The 17,786-nt window shown below is 56.7% G+C and overlaps 1 protein-coding gene across 6 annotated transcripts; it reads right to left on the minus strand.

Moving 5' to 3' along the window:
• Positions 1 to 1,718: 1,718 nt before the first annotated feature.
• EEF1D (eukaryotic translation elongation factor 1 delta) lies at positions 1,719 to 17,372 on the minus strand. 6 transcript variants are annotated; one of them, XM_035319844.1, is made up of 8 exons: positions 17,303 to 17,372; positions 9,762 to 9,885; positions 8,852 to 8,926; positions 4,736 to 4,829; positions 4,412 to 4,512; positions 3,535 to 3,783; positions 2,497 to 2,691; positions 1,719 to 1,813 (listed from the first exon to the last, which is right to left on the minus strand). In XM_035319844.1, exons 2-8 carry the CDS (start codon positions 9,879 to 9,881, stop codon positions 1,775 to 1,777), a joined length of 873 nt encoding a protein of 290 aa, XP_035175735.1. In that variant the 5' UTR covers positions 9,882 to 9,885; positions 17,303 to 17,372; the 3' UTR covers positions 1,719 to 1,774. The 6 variants fall into 6 exon arrangements, with proteins under 6 accessions (XP_035175735.1, XP_035175736.1, XP_035175732.1 ...); XM_035319845.1 differs by lacking the exon at positions 17,303 to 17,372 and adding an exon at positions 15,875 to 15,897; XM_035319841.1 differs by lacking the exon at positions 17,303 to 17,372 and adding an exon at positions 11,259 to 12,505 and having other exon boundaries at positions 8,852 to 8,923.
• Positions 17,373 to 17,786: the final 414 nt, after the last annotated feature.

Raw genomic sequence — 17,786 nt, forward strand, 5'->3', positions numbered from 1 at the left:
GCAGGTGGGACATGGGACAAGAGGAAGGGGACACGGGACATCATGGACTAGGTGGTACATGGGACATCAGGGATGGGACACGGGACATCAGGGATGGCAGCACATGGGACACGGGACATCATGGAGTGTATAGCACATGGGACATGGGACATGAGGGATGGGACATGGGACATCATGGAGTGTATAGCAGGTGGGACATGGGACAAGAGGGATGGGACACAAGATCAGGGAGTATATAGTACATGTGACACAGGACATCAGGGATGCGACACAGGACATCGTGGAGTGTATAGCACATGTGACATGGACATCAGGGATGGCAGCACGTGGGACACAGGACATGGTGGAGCGTATAGCACATGGGACATCAGGGATGGGACACGGGACATCATGGAGCATATAGCAGGTGGGACATGGGACATCAGGGATGGGACATGGGACATCATGGAGTGTATAGCATGTGACATGGGACATCAGGGATGGCAGCATGTGGGACACAGGACATCATGGAATACACAGCACATGGGTAACAGGACACAGGACATCATGGAGTGTATAGCACATGTGACACAGGACATCAGGGATGTTTAGCGCATGGGACACAGGACACCAGGGATGGGACACAGGACATCATGGAGCATATAGCACATGGGACATCAGGGGTAGTGCATAGCACACAGGACATCGAGGGTAGAGCACGAGGGACACCACAGAGCTGGGACACGGCCCACGCAGCACCAGGCACCCCATGGGACCAGGCAGGCCAGCACTCAGGACATGGAGCTCTGGGGACAGCAGACATATGGGACACCACATCTGATAACATTTGGGACTCTGAACATCCAGCAACAGGCGCATTGGGCTCTGGGGATGACAGAACAGAGGCCACATGAGATGTAATACCTAGGAGCCCGAGCCCACCCAGACACAGGCACACGTGGCACACAGGACACCACACGCATATGGGACACCAGGCCCACGGGGCTCTAGGGACAGCAGCACCCCCGAGACTAGGTCCATCGGGTTGTGGCACATCAGATGCTGAGTGCTCCACGTTCTGGGGGTGGCAGCGCCTGACACAGCCACGCACAGATGACACACTGCACGCACCCAGTGACAGCACTGGCATCCTAGCACTAAGCACGGGGCACACCTGGCATGACAACACAGGATGCCACCACAGGCCAGGGACACCACACGCGGGCACCTGCACATCATTACAGGGCACATCAGACACCGGGTGCTGCACCCAGGCAGGGAAGCTGGAACTGGAATCATCCCCACTTGGCTGGGGGCTGCCGCAACGCCATCCCGTGCTCGCAGCGCAGCCCCACGGTGCTTCGCATTTGCTCCGTGTTGGCACCGCGCAGCCTGCGCCCAGACCTTGGACTCTGGCACTGTGACAGAGGACTCCGGCCTGCGGTTAGGAATGTCACCTCCCCTTTCCGCCCGCCACACTCAGCACAGCCCCAGCTCCTCACGATCAGCTGAAGCGACCTGCACAGGGTATCAAAAGCAGCAAGGAGAAAATGAGAGAGAAAATTCAGCGTGTTCTTTTGTTGTTGTTGTTGTTCTGTAGCAGGAGACCTTCATTCCAGCACAGAAACACAAGCAACCCATCTCGAGGTCTTTCCTTTTATGAAGTGAGCAAGGGAGGGAAACACCCAAGGTCTTCACCACATCACTTTGGGGAAGTTACACTCAGGAGAGAAAAACAATCTGCATTCCTTGATCTTTATTTAGTTACAGTTTCAGAGAGGATACAGGTTTGCTTCTAGATCTTGTTGAAAGCAGCAATGTCCACGCTCTGCACCTGCAACAGAACAAGAGCAGCAGCTAGAGGTCACCAAGGTGTTTTCAGACACAATGAAGAAAGCACTCTCAGTGGGGATTTCTTCACAGCATGCACTAGTTCTGCTCAAAACCAGATCAAGCGTAGCCCAGGGCTCTGAGGCCAGCTCCCCAGCTGTGCTAAGAGCCTTGATGGACTGTTATTTAACACTCCCGTAACACCAGCCATAACAGGACACCACACCGTGCTCATTACTGCCCAAATCTTTAGATTAGGTCTTTTAGATCTAGAAGTGGAGCTGCCGTCTGCTTCACCTGCGTATTACCTGGCACAGAGCTGGAGCTCCTGCTTCTATTTCCACGGAAGCGAAGGCAGGATGGGGATTGAAACATCCCCAGCCGCCAGGGTTAACCACACGCATTTGTACCCTGCTGCTGCCTAGGCCACGTGGAAAAGCAGGGGCTCCTCAAAATCAGGCTGGGTGGTAAGGAGCCTGCAAAAAGGCTCTGCGAAGTGTCTGCAAGATATCTACATCAGGCAGCACTGAATATATACGCACACTAGTATCTCAGCAGGCACAGACACCACGAATTCCGCGTGGTTTTCTATTTGAAACCCAAGTTCGCCCAAGTCTGCTGAAGAACCTTAGTTCAAAGTGACCCCCGCAGGCTGGGAGGCATCTCCCAGCTCGCAAAAAGACTTACGTAGTCTTCAAACTTGGTGATCTCCTCCTCCAGGATGTCAGTCCCGACTTTGTCGTCCTCCACGACGCACTGGATCTGGAGCTTCTTAATACCGTAGCCTACCGGGACCAGCTTGGAGGCTCCCCACACGAGCCCGTCCATCTGGACGGACCGGACGCACTCCTCCATCTTCGCCATGTCAGTCTCGTCGTCCCACTGCAAGGGCATGAAGTTGGAGCTTTAACGTTTTCCTGGATGTCACCATTAGCCCCGGGAGGCGGCCGGTGACCGAGGACCCTGCAATCTCCTCCAGCCCAAAGCGAATGGGGGTGCACAACAACCCCCTCACACACAAATTAAGGCTTCCTCCTCAGTCAGACCGGCGAAGCTGAGATAATCAACGTGCGTGTCGCTGTTTTAACGCATCTGCGTGCAGTCTGACCAACAGGTAACATTTAACGCTCCTCTCAGTGTCTTTCAGCTGACAAAAAATGCCCTTTCTGGGCTATTATTTTCACCAGAATTAGCTGGGAAGGGGGGGGGGGGCTTAGACGAGCTCAACCTGATTTTGCAGCGATGCTACAGAGTATTTTGCTGCAGTTCTGCCTCCAGATGCAAGGGGGATTCTTCCTGCAGCAGCATCCCTGTTCGGAAGCACCCGTTTTGAAGTGACTTTGAGCAAAGGCATTTCTCTTGCGCAAACGGAGCGCTGGACAGCCCATAGTTTGGCTGCACCGTGACAGTTGGACAGAATCGGCTTTGTTCCCATTTTTAGGGCATTCTCTGGTTTTGGTTTACCCAAAAGTCCTTTCCTCAAAGACAGGGGCTGGGCCTGGTCAGAGGAATCCCGCAGACAACAGCCTGCGCTTGCCATGGTCCAAGGGGACCAGAGCAGCAACCCCAATGCTGCAGCTCCCAGCTGCAATTCCCCACCTCGCTCTGAACCCTCGTTTGGAAACGTGCAGGTCCCGTTTTCCTGCCTCACTGCAGACGCGCAAGCGAGATGATTTTCAGCCTCCTGCAAGGGACATGCAGCCTCCCGCAGGAGCTCTTACTCACCGGCTTCACGTCCAGAAGGATGGAAGACTTGGCAATAAGACCTGGCTTCTTGGCCTTCTTCTCGGCGTACTGACGCAGCCTCTCTTCCCGGACTTTGGCAGCCTCTTGGTCTTCCTCTTCATCATCACTGCCAAAAAGGTCGATGTCGTCGTCGTCATCTTCCTCCGCAGCAGCTGGCTCAGCTTTCTTCGCAGGTGAAGCGGACGGCAGCTCCACTTTCTTGGAGGGAACGCTGAACGGTTCCACTTTCTTCACCAGGGTGACGCGCATCCAAGGTTGCATTAAGGAAAAAAAGAAGAGAAAACGAGCCTGAAGTTACGTCGCAGGAAAGATGCGGGAAGAGAAGGCTGCTTTGCTAAAGGCAGGCCTCTGAGCTATCCCAACACGGCTGCGCTTAGATTCAGAGAGGAAAAAATACCACGCAGCCAAGAGCTGACCCTTCTCCTAAGGACTCAGTGGTTCAACACACCTAGAACAGAAGGGTGGGAGAGCAATTGGGATCCTGTCCTTAGAAATCAGCCCAAATCAGCCTTACTGCATGCCCCAAGGCCAGGGCTTATCTAGAGGAGACCATTAAATCCTTATCAAATCTCTGCTAGCTCCAAACTTCTACAGAGCGGTATCAGCTCTCCTCCGCTGAAATCTCTACGTTTTTCTGGTTTTGGGGCAGAAAAAACCGCCTTTTTGTCTTCTTTCTGCACGAAGCAGTTAGGGAAAGACGTCAAGGCAGCTGCCAGAACTGCTAGAAAAGCAGCAAGAAACTCTTCCCGACCATTAAGTATCTTTTCATCCTCGGCAGCCGGGCAGGAGACCTCAGAAATGACCCGGCACTTCGTGACAGCGAAGAATTCAAGAAGGGAACTCGGCCGAGACTCACCTGGGTCGGTGGAACTGGGGAGGGCTGGTGGGAGGTAGATTTTTCCAGCGCATTCAGGCGGCTTTCCAACTTGAAGATGGCCATCTGAAGGTCGGCAACAACTGCAAGAAGGGGTTAGGGGGAAAGAGTCTTCGCTTGCGGGCTCTCGAGACCGATTTGCCCTTGCTCAAAGTGGGATTGCAGATCACCAGCTGCTCCAGGGTAAACACGCTGGCATGTGGCTCACCGAGGTCGATAAAGGAGACAACCCGCAGGAGCAGGACCCCCCCCCCCCCCCCCTCGGTTTGCTTTTTGGCTTTCAGGCCAGGGGATTCTCCTACTTACCGCTGCGAAGGTTTTGGTTTTCTACCTCCAGGTGAGAAATTCTGGAAAGAAGTTCATTTTGGTCGCCGGGCCCCGAGGAGGCGGTGCTCGCGCTCTGCAAGAAGGAAAACCGAGATGAAACGGGTTTGTCCACCCACTCCCAGGAAACAGTGAAAGAAAGGGTCAAAGCCGTCGGGAAAGGAGAAAATTTGAGAGCCGATCTAAGAGCGAGGCCATTTCATCGGAAGGCTTTGAGGCAATTTTACAAGCTCTGCGTCACGAGGCACGGAACTTCGAGGAATTGCAGCTGGCGACGGTGGGCAGAGGATGAGGTCGATCCTTGCAGTCCCGGCTCGCTAAACACAGAGCTTTGAGTTTCACGCTGGCAGCTGGTCGTCTCTTCCAGCTGAACCGAGGCACCGAGCGCAGGAACGACCTGCCTCACGTCATACAGCAAGCCCCCGGGGCAGCTGGATCGCAGCATTTCTGCGCTCCCCCTTAACCCCCGTCCGGCCTTCAGCTCCTCTCCAAGCGAATTAAAACTTCTTTTAACACATCCTGAGGGAGCAATGACAGCAATTCAGCTTCGGAAGCATTTAACAGCAAAAAAAAGGGCTTCTTTTTTAAAAAAAAGCCCTTATCGACAGCTTTAAATCGGTGAAAGGGAAGAAAATACAGCCCTTCATGCTCCAAGTGCCATTTGTAAGGGAGCACAATAGAAAAAAATTGGATGTAATTTTACAAGAAGCGCACCCTGCACGTAATTAAAGCGGTTCTCTGGCAGAGCTGACGCGTTCCTGGTACCTCGACGGTCGCTGGAGATGAAGAAAAAGGAACGTGGGGGCGGAGGGAAAGGAGTTGAAGGACATGGGGAACAGTGGGAGGCGCTCCGAGCAGGAAGGTCGGAGACCTTTTCCCACCCAGCCACAAAGGGACGGGGGCCAGGATGTCCAAAGCACCACCAAACCCATCTCAGATGCGGCCTTTGAGGTGGATACAGAAACGCAAGAGTCTCCAGCCCCTAAATGCCCTGCGGGCAAGACGCTGTTGTCAGAGGGTAAGCTACAACCACGTGTGGAAGGACAAGTGCTCCTCACGGGAAGCGGACCCCGTTTCTCCAGGGCAGAGCTGCCCCTTCTGAGGGGCAGGAGCCTCTTTGCTCCGCGGGGCTGTCTTCTGCCGGAAAGGGCAGGAAGTTTTTGGGGAGGTTTCCTTCGACGAGGCAGGCAGAGAAGCGTTTTCGCTCACGCTGGAGGCGGTTCGAGCGCAGGACGCGGGCCCACGTGCGGCAGGTTTTCCTCCCCCGGGAAGCAGCCCGCTGGTTCAGCTGAGCGGCGAAGCATCGCGGATCCTCGGCGGTTTGAAGCTCTAGGAGCCAAATACCAACAATTCTGGCGGCTGTTTGCCCTGGTGACCGCCTAACCCGCAGCTGTGGTTGTTTTTCCCCCTCCCCGGGGCTCTGGGATTTCGCAGAAGCGTTTGCTGCAGAGCCCAGCCGTGCCTCCACATCTCTCTTCTTTGGCCACAATATTTAAGAACTCCAAGTCTTGCCAGCCTCGCAACCCCTTGGAGACGGCAGAGCTGAGGGGGGGGGCAGTCCCTTGGTGCTCGTCAGCCTTCCTGGAGTCGCACGGAGCAGGTCAGCACCGCTCCGCCCCGCGGGACAAAACACCCACGGCCTGGCGGGCCGCCTCCAGCTCGAGAGGAACCTGCCAGCCTCGGGGAGCTGCCATTTCGGGTTGGGAGAGTAAGACCACCGTCATTTTACCAAGAAAGGTTGCAGCGATGGCCGGAAATGTGACGAGAGGACTTGCAGAGACGCGGTCACCAGCAGAAGCTGCGCTTCACCTACGCCGCCTTTTTCTCCTACGCGCGGCCGGGGGTCGGTTCCTCTTCTGTGTCGGCTGTGCCAAGAGGAAGCTCGACACAAGCACTGTGGATTTTAATTCCAAAACCCCAAACCTGGGGAGTTCCAGAGCATCACTGCAGCCACGTCCGGTACTTTCATCTCACGGGAGGAGCTCTTGAAGTCTTTTTTTTTTTTTTTTTCGCCCTAACTAAGCTCAGTTTTGGAGCCGATCTCACGAGTGCTACGCTGGGTAGCGCTGCAGCCTACTCAAAATATTCCGCGGAGAAAACGAAGCGATTTTATGCACGCAGGAGTCCAACGCCTCTCCCCTCGGGTCGCTCTGCCCGAGATCCGGAAACACCAAAGCTTTGGCTATCAGCAGACGAACCAAACCGAACCACCGCCGGGAGATGATGCTGAAGGCCCAGAGCAGGCTGTCAGGGACTAGCAGGATGGATCCGGGCTGGTTTCGTGCACACGGGCGCACTTCTGAACACGGCCCTGAGGCACTTTGATAGTATCAGAGGTGCCCGTGCAGCTTTTTCTGTCTGAAACCCACACGTGGGGAAAGGCACAAACGCCGAGGCTTTGGAACAGAGGGAGCTGGGGCAGAGCAGGCAGGAACGGAGCTTCAGCACCATCCTCTTCATTACAGCCCCACGGGAGGGCTTCGGGAAGTGAGTTCAGCCACCCGCTCCGTCGGACTTGCTCGTGATCTCAGGCAAGAGAATCCTCCCCATGCCTCAGGTGCCCACCTCGAAGACCTCTCCCCACCCAAACGACCTCTCCCCGCCAGCTGCAGAGCTGCACGCGTTGGAAACTCGGCCTGGGAAGGCGTTAGCGATCGAGCAGACGCGGCCTTGGGGTGATGGCTCAAAGCAGAGATGACCATGCAAAGCAGGATGAAAGGTATGTGCAAACAAATGTTTCGAGCAGGCCGATTTTGTGCTCTCCTTCGGGAGGCATGAAAGGATTCCCTCGAGCCTTGGAGCGCTCCGGCAAACAGAACACCACGAACCAGCTGAGGCAGCTCTGAAATCAGCCTCGGCTGGATTTTGTGGGAATAAAGCGCCCATCTCCCATCTCCCCATCAGGCTAAAACCACACCTTCTCGTTTCTCCTTTACATTCCTGACCGTAGCTCTGCATCTTCACCCGCAAAGGCTAAATCCTGACCAGGAAACCATGCTGCAGGATCGTTCTGCACGTTCAGAACTACGAGCCCGGCCTCCAGTGAATGCTTTCCCTTCAAGCCAGCGCTGGAGGATCCAAGGCCACTTTCCGCGACCCAATTTGAGGTCCCGCTGCTCAATCTTGGCCTTAAATCCTCAAACCCACTGCGTCTTGGTTGCGGGAAAGGAAAAATAACAGAGTAATTTTGGATATTCAATGCTAACCGCCCCAACAAACACCCCAGGGGGCCAAAGGAGGTGACTCTCAGCTCGTAAAAAAGACCTTTTTTAAGGTCTTTCGAGTCCTTCAACACTTCCTGTGCCTAAAATCCTCCAGCTCTGTTGGAGATGGAGCTCACTTTACGTATTTGCCTCAAGTCCGAGCTAAAATCTTGGATAAGGGCTGGGAAATTCTACTGAACGCCCAAACAGGCTTTTGTTTTCCCTCAGCTGTTGGCCGAAATACCAATGCTGAAGTCAGGAATCAGCGTTAGAAAACCTTCCACGTTATTTTCCTCCTCCTATTAGCCCAACTCCTTTGCGCTCGGCCCAAATCCGCGCTTCCCTTACGGCTCGTGTTAAGGAGGAAGGCGAAATATTCACCTCCAGAAAGTGCTCAGCCTTTCTGGGAGGCTCCCCCCCCGCCTGCAGCGGACGACACCCATTTTTTTGCACATACCCTAAAGCCAGAAGCGAGACGGGAGACAGAAGGTGGCAGCTCAGTGTACCCCGAAAGAGACGATCGTAATCCTGCTGGGGGCAGCTCGGCGCTTTGCTGCCCGGCGGGGTTATTTTAAGTGACTTGTGACTCGGTAGCTAAGGCTCGTGGGAGCACACGAGCATCCCACCAGGAGGAGGGGGAAAAAAAAAGGCAGAGAAACGCACAGCCGAAGAATTTTGCCCCAAATCCGGTTCGTTTTCGGCACGCGCCCCGGCGGCGATCGGCTGGAGCTACGCCGGCGGTACACGGCACTGCCCACCTTGGGTTTATTCTCCCTCTAAACTGAAAAACAAGCCCCGCCATCTGGGAAGTGATCCCCGGACGGAGTTCCGGGAGGTGCACCGCAGCTAAAAATGGTTGCGGGTAGCCAGCTGGTGCGAGAGCTCGGGTACTCACTCCGGCCAGCGATTTCTGGATATTCTCCCTGGCTCTGGCAATGTCGCGGAGGATCGTGCTGGCTCCGTTCTCCTGCAAACAGCGCAGAAAGAACCGAGATATTTTTTTTTTTTTTTCAAAAAAGCAAAAATAGGAAAAAAAAAAAAACGCGGGCAAACCGGTCGGGGAAGTTAATAAAAATAAGGGTGAGGACTCGGGGAGGGTTCGACTGCTCCTCGCCTCTCCCCAGCCTGCAACCCCGCGAGGGAGATCTGTGATAGGAAACGGTCCACGAGCCCGTAAGCCCACGCAACGGGCCGGGCAGTTTCAGGTGGACGGCCACTTCCAAGGCGCAGGCAGGTTTTGAGGACGGGGGATTTTAAGCTCAGCGGAGAAATGGCTGGAAGACTGCTACAGAATTTCCGTCGGAGCCTTCACGCCACCTCTCGCGGGCAGAAACTCCTCATTGGAAGCTCCTGCTGGGGCCCGAAATCGCCTAGCTGTTCTTTTAAGCTCCCTGCAGACGTTTCTTTGCTCTTTTAACACCTGCTTCAGGCACTGAAAAGCTCCCGGTTTTTAGGCAAGCGTCCCAGGCGCTGTTCCACCACTACCCCAAGCAGCAGGAACGGGCAGAGCGCGCCTCGAAGTTCGGCACGAAGCTTTCCCTTAACCACCCGGAAGAGAGCCCCGTGAAATTACGCAGCTTGCCGCGGAACCAACTCAAGGCAGGGGCAGTTAGCAGCCTTTTGTGTCGCAGGAAGGGGTTACGGCAGCTCTGTGCTTCCAAAGGAGCCTCTCGCCCTCGGGGGGGGGGGAGGGAAAAAAAGGCAAAAAAAGATAAAAAAAAAGAAGGGAGAAGGTGGGAAACGTCCTTCTGCCCGCTCCTAATGCTCTAGGAGGCTGCTGGAGGCTCAGCCGAGCACGCCTTTACCTGCTGCTGCGAGGAGCCGCCCGCCGGCCCGTTCATCTGCTCGTAGTACCTTCGCTCGGCCTCGTCATACTTGAACTTCTCGAACCAGATCCTCTCGTGGGCGAGGAACTCGACTGCCATTTTTCTGCAGGGAAAAAAAAAGAAAGAAAGAAAAACAAAATCAAGGAAGAAGCGGCTCAGGTTCGCAGCTTGCAGTGGGGCTGCGAGAAGAGCGCTCTCCGCCCGCTCGTCTCGCCTCCAAGGGGAGGCTTGAAGTGAGCAGGATCCTCTTAGGGAAGCGGGGCAGGCTAATCGGCCGCCCGTCTGCCTAGCCTGACCTGCATTTAGGGGCAGGGCACCAAGCGGGGACGATAAAACCTCCTTCCCCCCCTAAAAAAAGCTCTCGGGGCAGGGTTTTCTACGTGACGTCGGACGCGCGGTGGGATCCGCTGCGAAAACGCCTCTCGTTGCTGGCCGGGGAGAAAGCAAGGACCGACGACGAGCCGCACCGAGCGGCCCGTGCCAGGCAGCAGCGAGGCGATTCTCCGCGGCAGGCAACTCCTGACCCCGTGCCTCCCGTTCGTTTCGAGCCGGGGGACGGCTACGGAGCCGACGGCGGTCCAAGGAGGTGGTGGGAGCAAGAATAAAGCGTCGCGACCCGCTCACACCATTACCACACGACAGGGAAGGCAACAGAAGCCCCCACAGCACCCCCAAAGGCCAAATCTCTCCCGGGAAACACGGGGCCCTCCTCACCTACCCTCCTTCAAGGGGTCAGGGTCCTGCTCTCAACGCCTCCAGACCCTGCTCGAGCTGCCGGCCGGGATTATGGAGGGAGAAGGCCGGTTACAAATGACACCCCAATTTTACGCCACCCCAGCTTCCCCGGGGAAGGGCGAAAGGCCTAACACCTGGTCCTGGTCCAGGCGAGAGGAAATTATCCCAGTTAGGACAGGGAAAAAGGCTCTGAAGGTGTCCTGTAACTACCCATCCGCGGCACTTCACCTTAAAACTTCTCAAACAACTCCTGACAAACTCTGGAATCTCATTTCCGCCCCCCCCCCCCAGCCCCGAGGGGAACTGCACGGTAACATTCGAGCGCTGACCTTCAGATGAGCTCCCCCATCATTAGAGGAGCAAATTTCAGGCTTCAAAATAGCGAAGCGTGCATTGAAGCGATCGCAGCAGCATCCAGCACCGTACCCGAGCCTTACAGAGGAAGCTTTTAAAGAGCTCTGCCCTCCAACTGCTTTCTACCGGGGATTTACGACCACAAAAGGTCACCCCAACGAGGAGGGCGCCCAGCCGCGTCGCCGCGCGGGCTGTAATCCGGCCAGCCCCGTCCCTCATTTAACAGCTCGCAGAGCTCATTTCCTAACGAATTAATCGGGCTGCCTTCCCCCGCCGCGAGGCGAGGGGCTCACGGCCCCCATCGCCCTGCCCCCAAACGCCTCCAGCTCAATCCTGACCCGTCGCTTTGGCACGTGCGGGGGTTACCCCAGAAGAAATTTCTCCTACTTCGTTTCCGGAGCGGGTGCGCTCGAAGGTTTGGCAGCTGGCCGGGAGGGTTTTACTCCTGGGGGGTCGGGCGTCTCCACTCTTTCTCCCGCTCTTGACGCTTTCAGAGCCTCGGCCGCGTAGAATCGCGACTCGGCGCGGTCGTACGTCGGCTTGCTGAGCCACACGGCCTCGCTGTCCTCGTGCAGGAAGAAGAAGGGAGGCGGGAGGTGCTCGGCACCGCCGGGAGGCGGAGAGCTGGCGGGCTCCGTGTGCTCGGCGCCCTCTTTTTTCCCGGCACCGGGGTTCTTCCCGTCCTCCTGGGGGTTCTTCGAGGCTTCGGGGCAGTCGCGGTGCTGCTGGTGGCCTTTTTCGGCCGGGGGACCGTCGAACATGTTCTCGTAGAAGCTCTTCTCAGCACCGTCGTAGAGCGGTTTCTCCAACCACACCTCTGAGACCAGAGCCTGCAAGCTCGAAGCCTGCGGCTTGCCGTTCACCGGCTGGTGGAGGGAGTCAGGCAAGGCGGCGACGAGGGGAGCGGAGCCGCCGACGTCCGGAGCCAAGCCGGGCGTAGCGGGAGTAGGCAGGGCTGTGCCGTAGCCTTCATCCGGCGTTCTCAGCCCGAGGGTCTCAGCGCTGGGCACGGCGGAGGGAATGGCGAGGACGTTTGGAGGAGCAAAGAAGCGAGACCTCTCGACGAACGCCTTCTCGGCCTTCTCGAAGTCAGACTTGTTGACCCAGACACCCTGAACGACGTGGTGACAGGCGCTCAGACTGCCATGGGAGCAGGGCAGGGCTGCCGAGAGCACCAGCGGCTTGGGAAGCTCTTGGGCAGCTTTAGGTGCGGGCTGCTCAGCGGCTAGCTCGGTCTCAGCCGCCTCCTGGCTCTGAGGATCCACCATTTTTTTCCTGGGCAAGTTCTCGGCGTGATCGCAGGAGGGCTTCTCAAGCCACGCGTGCTCGGCGGACAAAGCGCTCGGGACCGAGTCCGCCTTGGAGGCCGCGCTTTTGGGTTTCGGAGAGCGCTTCCTCTTCCTCTGCTTCTTCCCGTTCCTCCCTCTTTTCAGGTCGCCCTTGAGCTCACCACCCTCGACGGAGTCGTCGTTGCAGACTCCGTTGACAGCCTCCACCTCCGGGCACTCCTCGGGGGGAGCGGCGGCGGCGGCCAGCATCGCTTCTCGCTCGTAGTGCAGCCTCTCGGCTTCGTCGTACTTGTGTTTGTCTACCCACACTTTTTCGACCGGGCACGGAGGTTTCCTCGTCCTCATCTTCCAAAGAGGTGGGGGCAGCATTAAGAGAGAAGCACAACAAAGTAGCAGCAAAACCACAGAAAGCAAGGAAGGGCATGCAGACTTCAGGAGTAACTGAATACAGAACCGACAAAAGCCATCGCGCCGTTATTTAAGAGCCTGAGCATTTAATTCTTTTAATTTGGGGCACAAATTGTAGCTCGGAGAAGCGAAACCGCCTCCAAACGTGCCTGATGATTTCTCAAGGCAATCCCAATTCCTCCTCAACCACCTCCGCTCCGAGAGCTGCTCTGCCCGTCGCTATTTAACGATTTAAAAAGAAAGGAGCTGGCTGGAGGCACCTCGGATTTCACTTCTGGGCCACGGGGGTCCCGCTCAAAGCCCTGGGAGGCAGGAGATCGCTTCAAATTAGCAGGCTGGGGCTTAATCACCCGCTAGGTACTGACAGCCAGGCAGTGATTTGGGAAAAAAAAAACAAAGCCGTCCTAATTTCTGGGTATTTTTTGAGGTCGGTGCTTACAGCTCTTTGTGTTTTGCTACCGGGAAGCCAGCAGGGGGAGCCGACGGGAAAATTACGGCAAATTTTGGGTCAAAACCTTGGGTGCTGGGTTAGAAAGCGAGCAAGAGCTGGTGATTAACGTAGATGACGCAAAAAATCTTCTGTTCAAATAAAAAACATCGGGGTTTTCCCGCCCTAATCATGCTTCAGAGGGGAAAAAAATAACCAGGCAGGTTCTAGCAGATGCAGGTAATCGGGAACGGGAAAGGGAAAAGGTTTGGTCATTGGAAACGATCAAGGAAATGAAATTTTAAGCACGGAATTTACGGCTCGCGTAGCTAACGAGCAGGTAGGCAAGCACGACTACGCGGTCAGATCCCCGGCTGAGAGACAAGGAGGGAGCCGAGTGCCCCTAAGCCCGCTCCCCTTTTAGCCACGGGCAGCGGCGGGTTTCGTAACTCCGGCTTGATCTGTGCCAGGCCGCCGAATCAAACTCACGGAGCAACAACGGCCAGAACTCGGCGACGGCTCGCGGGTCCGGGAAGGTTTTATTGACAAGCCTCGAACCCAGGGAGCGACAGATGGGGAAAGACAAGCGGGCCGTTATTATAACTGAAGACCTTTTGTCTCCGTAGCTTTGTTTTTTTTTTTTTTAAAAAAAATGCAGTTTAAATTAGCAAAAGGAATCAATTTCAGTTAGCGATCCACCAATTTAAAAGGGATTCTTGGAGGGGAGCACCAAGACGAGGCAACGCCTGCGAGCGACACCGGAATTTCCGTCGCCTGATTTATCCCGGGGAGAAAACGGGCTTCAAAGGAAGAAAGTAAAAGCTCCGGGCCAGCGGCTTCTATTCCCACCCAATTTTCCGCGGGACGGCGGGGAGTACTTACTTTTTTCACTCCTACGACAGCATTAAGGGAAAATAAAAGAGTTAGAGAGATTTCCAAGCACTCGAGACGCGAGGACACAAACAGGGATGTATTAAGAGACAATTAATTGCCCCCATAATTAAACTTACAGCTGGGCGACTCGCCAGAGCTATGCATCTTCATCAGGCACCACCACAGACGCCCGGTTACCTTTAATTTTAAGCAATAATTAAAACGTACGTACGGGCAAGGAGCTCCCCGGGACGACAGGGAGCACGAGATGGAAACGCTAGCGCCAACGCTCAGCCTCATTTTTCAGGCCAGTCCTCAACACGCCGCGTGGGAGCTGGCAGAATCCTTTCCGAATTCGTGAGCAGCCCCCCAAGAGGCGGATTCTCCGCTCGCGGAGCGCACGGAACCGGTTGGTTCCGCACGGGAGAACAAAGCCCAAGCGGCCGTGAGCTCCCCACCGGGTTTAGCGCAGAGGAATTCCAAGGGTTGCGGTTTCTCGAGCGGGTGACCGGGGAAGGGCTCCGCGGAGGGAAACAGCGCCAAGAGGAGGCCTCAGCGTGCCCGAGACGCTTGTGTTTCGGTGGTGGTCAGAGCCGAGGCTCACCGGGGACCAAAAACCACATTTCCGAGGAGTTTACAAACAAGAAAGGGGAAAAAAAAAACAATCATTTCTACTCCGCATTCATCTGAAGGGACGAATTGAGCTCTCGGAGCAAGTTTTAACCAGGTAAGCTCGGACTCCTAACAGCCCGAGTTTTATTTTTGAAAGCTTAAAGCTGAGCAAGGTACCTCGAGCCCAGGGAACACTCGGACCCAAGAGAAGCCAGGGTTTTCCTCCTCCAGTGATTTTACAATGGAGAAACAAATCCCCTCGTTACTATTTCTCAACGCCAGCTATCAAACGCTCCCCGGCAGCGAGGCATCTCGGGCGAACGTCCCCCCCCCCCAAAAAAAAACCTCCTAAAGAGCTGACAAAAAGCCCGAGGGGTTTTTCATCGTCCGCTGCTTTAGGGCTGTGGCGTTGTCTGCTCACCACTTCCCGGGGGTTTCGAGCCGGAAAAAATCTCCCGGTGCTGCGGGACAATGCCCGAAGTTAAAAAAAACAGGCCCTGAAAAAGGTCTCTGTGGTCCTTCCGACAATCCCCTCCGCCGTCGTTCTGTGCGAGCTTTGGGCTCAAAGCCGTTTGGCGGCGTTATCCCCTTAAAAAGGGCAAGTTCGGTCAACTCCGTGTGTTGGTTCAGCAGCAGCTGGTCCTTCTCTTCTGTCCAGGAGCACGTTTATGGTCCTCCTGACCTGAGGGCTGTAAAGCAAACGCGTCTTTTTGCTGCAAAAAAAACGTGTTGCAGCTTCCCAGAGGCATAAACCGCATCAGAGAGGTGTCAGGAGAGCGTCCACGGGCATGATTCTGCTCCTTTGTGCTGCAGTCCTCCAGGGGGCTTCGTTTCGGCGAGGCACCGGTCAGATTTTGAGCCACAGCTGCCACGTACCTACCTGCTCTCAAGGCAAACAGCAATCCTCCTGCTCCTCCCCCGCTTTCTGGTGATTCAGAGCAAGTTAAAGAGAACCCAGGCTGGGAAAAAAACCAAGCTGCTTTCGCACCGGAGGGGCTGGCGGCCTCTCGCAGCGGTTCCACCCCCTCCTCAAGGCGGGCACGGGGTCGATAGAGCGAAAGGAAGCGTTAAGGCTCGCGTGGTGCAGGGGTTTTTTTTTTTTGCTGGTTTCACTCCTTGAATTGGCTCTGCCCTCGTCAGATCACCTCTGCTATCGGGGGAGCTCCGCGCTACCGGTGCCACAGGGAAACGACGACGACACCAAGCTCAGTCCCCTGAAACCTCGACTCTTGGCTCCCCCGGCCGCGACGGGGCCGACTGCTCGTGAAAACACAACCAAGGGCTCGGGAAAGCAGCAGCAGGGGAAGGGAGGAGAGAAGCAGTCACCTTGACAGGGCACAGCGCAGTCGAAAAGTGAGAGGAACAGGGGAAAAAAAAAAAAAAAAAAGGCGTACCTGCAAAGTCAGGGAGGAAAAGGGCACAGGTAGGAAAGGAGAGGACAGGATTAGAAGCCACGCGGCCCAGCAGAGGCGTTTTCCCCTCCGTCCCGAGCACAAAAGGGCTGTGAAGAGCGGATTACAGTCAGTGGTAAAGCATCAGCAGTCTGGCTGTCAAAGAATAACCCTGAGGTGAGTGAGAGAACAACCCCGTGCTGGTGAACACAGGGAGGGGCAGGAGGAGGGGAAAAGGCACGACAGCAGCCTCAGCAACCCCTGCTACCGCTGCAATTCCTTGGAAATCCCAAGAGGGCAACGGAGACAGGCCCTGCAAAACTGTTCCCCCTCGGCTCCGCTTGCTCCCCAGGCAGAGGGCTGAAGCTGGGTTTCCTCCCGAGCGAGCCCTGGGTGGGGAAAAATAAAAAAGGAAAAGCAGGAGCAGGGGGGGGAGAGGGGGCGAGGTGAGACGAGGAGATCCCACGGGCAGGAAAGGGTGAAGGGATTCGAGCAGGGCCCTGACACAGCAGAGCCGAGGCTGGGTCCCAGCCCGCTGCAGGGGGTGGAGCGGCGCAGGGCACCGCTACGATGAGCCGGAGGCAGAGCCAGGCACCAGCGATGGGCTGACAGCGGCCAGGAAAGGTCCTGCAGAGCCTTCAGCACAAGCAGGGAGGCTTCGTAGAGCTCAATCCACGGTGATCTCTGTCCCTTAACGGAGTTAGGGTGACGTGGGGAGGGCTCCAGCCCGAGTTTGGAGCTGCCAGCTTGAATTTGCCCCTCCCAGTCCCCCCAAAAAGCCTTGCCAAGGACTTAGGGGGCAAAGCACAGGTACTAGGGGCTCTCACAACCCCCCCCCCTTCAGGTCTGGGACTAAACAGAGGTGGGGGAGCCCTAAAACCCCCTTTGATCAGCCTGGAAGGAGAAATGGGGTATTTTTGGGGGGGCTGTGAGGGGATAACTAGGAGAGGAGCTCAGAGACCTGATGTAACAAGGGAAAGGAGCTCGGAGATTTGGAGAGAGGCAGGGTCACCCCTCTGAGAAAGAAAAACACAACCGGAGGGGTAAAAACACCCCAAAACTCCTCCACGGAGGCTCTGAGGGCAGGGGGACCCCATAGATACGGGGCGGGGGGGGGGGGCACAGGGGACACCCCCTTTGTGGAGACAGCAAGAGGGAGGAGACCCCACAGAGGATAGAAAGCCCCATGATCCCTTCCCTGCGGCAGCACGAGGAGAACAGACCCCAAATACCTCAGGGGACCCCAGAACTCGCTGCCCATGAAGGAAAAGCCCCCCCCCAACCCCCTTACTCCGGCCTAAATGCGGGATAAGGCCCGAAGGGCAGCGCCTCCCGGAGGCCAGGAGAAGCTGAAAGGGCTCCAGAGGGGCTGTGAGGGGGGAGAAAAAGGGATCCCAGAGGCGTCGGGGGCCGTGTGGGGGCGGCACTCACCGGCGACGCTGGGCGCGGGCGGCTCCGCTCCGCTCGGCGTCCGCCGGGCAAAAGGGGGCAGCGCGCGGGGGGGGGGGGGGGGGGGGGGCGCGCCCCCCCCCCCGCGGGGGGGGGGGGGGGGGGGGGACGAGGCGAAGTGAGGGGCGAAGAAACGGGCTGCGGGGCGAGGATCGGGCAGAGAGGCGCACTAATAAGATTGGCTTACTGTGTAAGGTTAGGACGAGGAGGCTAAGCGGTGAGAGAGGGTGAGGAGGAGGAAAGAAAAAGCGAGGTGTCCCCCCCCCCGCGGTACGAATGGTACACCCCAGAGGCAGGGGAGGGATTGAGGGGAAGAGTCCAACAGCGCGCGGGGGAGGGGGGGGGAGGGAGAGGCGAGACCATTAGGTTGGGGGGGGGAGGAGAGGGAGCGCGCATGCGCTTTAGGCGCCGACCGGCTCGGGGCTGGGAGCGGAGACAAAGGCGCCCCCCCCCCCCCCCCCCCCCC

Source organism: Oxyura jamaicensis, chromosome 2 (assembly GCF_011077185.1).
Source record: "Oxyura jamaicensis isolate SHBP4307 breed ruddy duck chromosome 2, BPBGC_Ojam_1.0, whole genome shotgun sequence".
NCBI classification, from domain to species: domain Eukaryota; kingdom Metazoa; phylum Chordata; class Aves; order Anseriformes; family Anatidae; genus Oxyura; species Oxyura jamaicensis.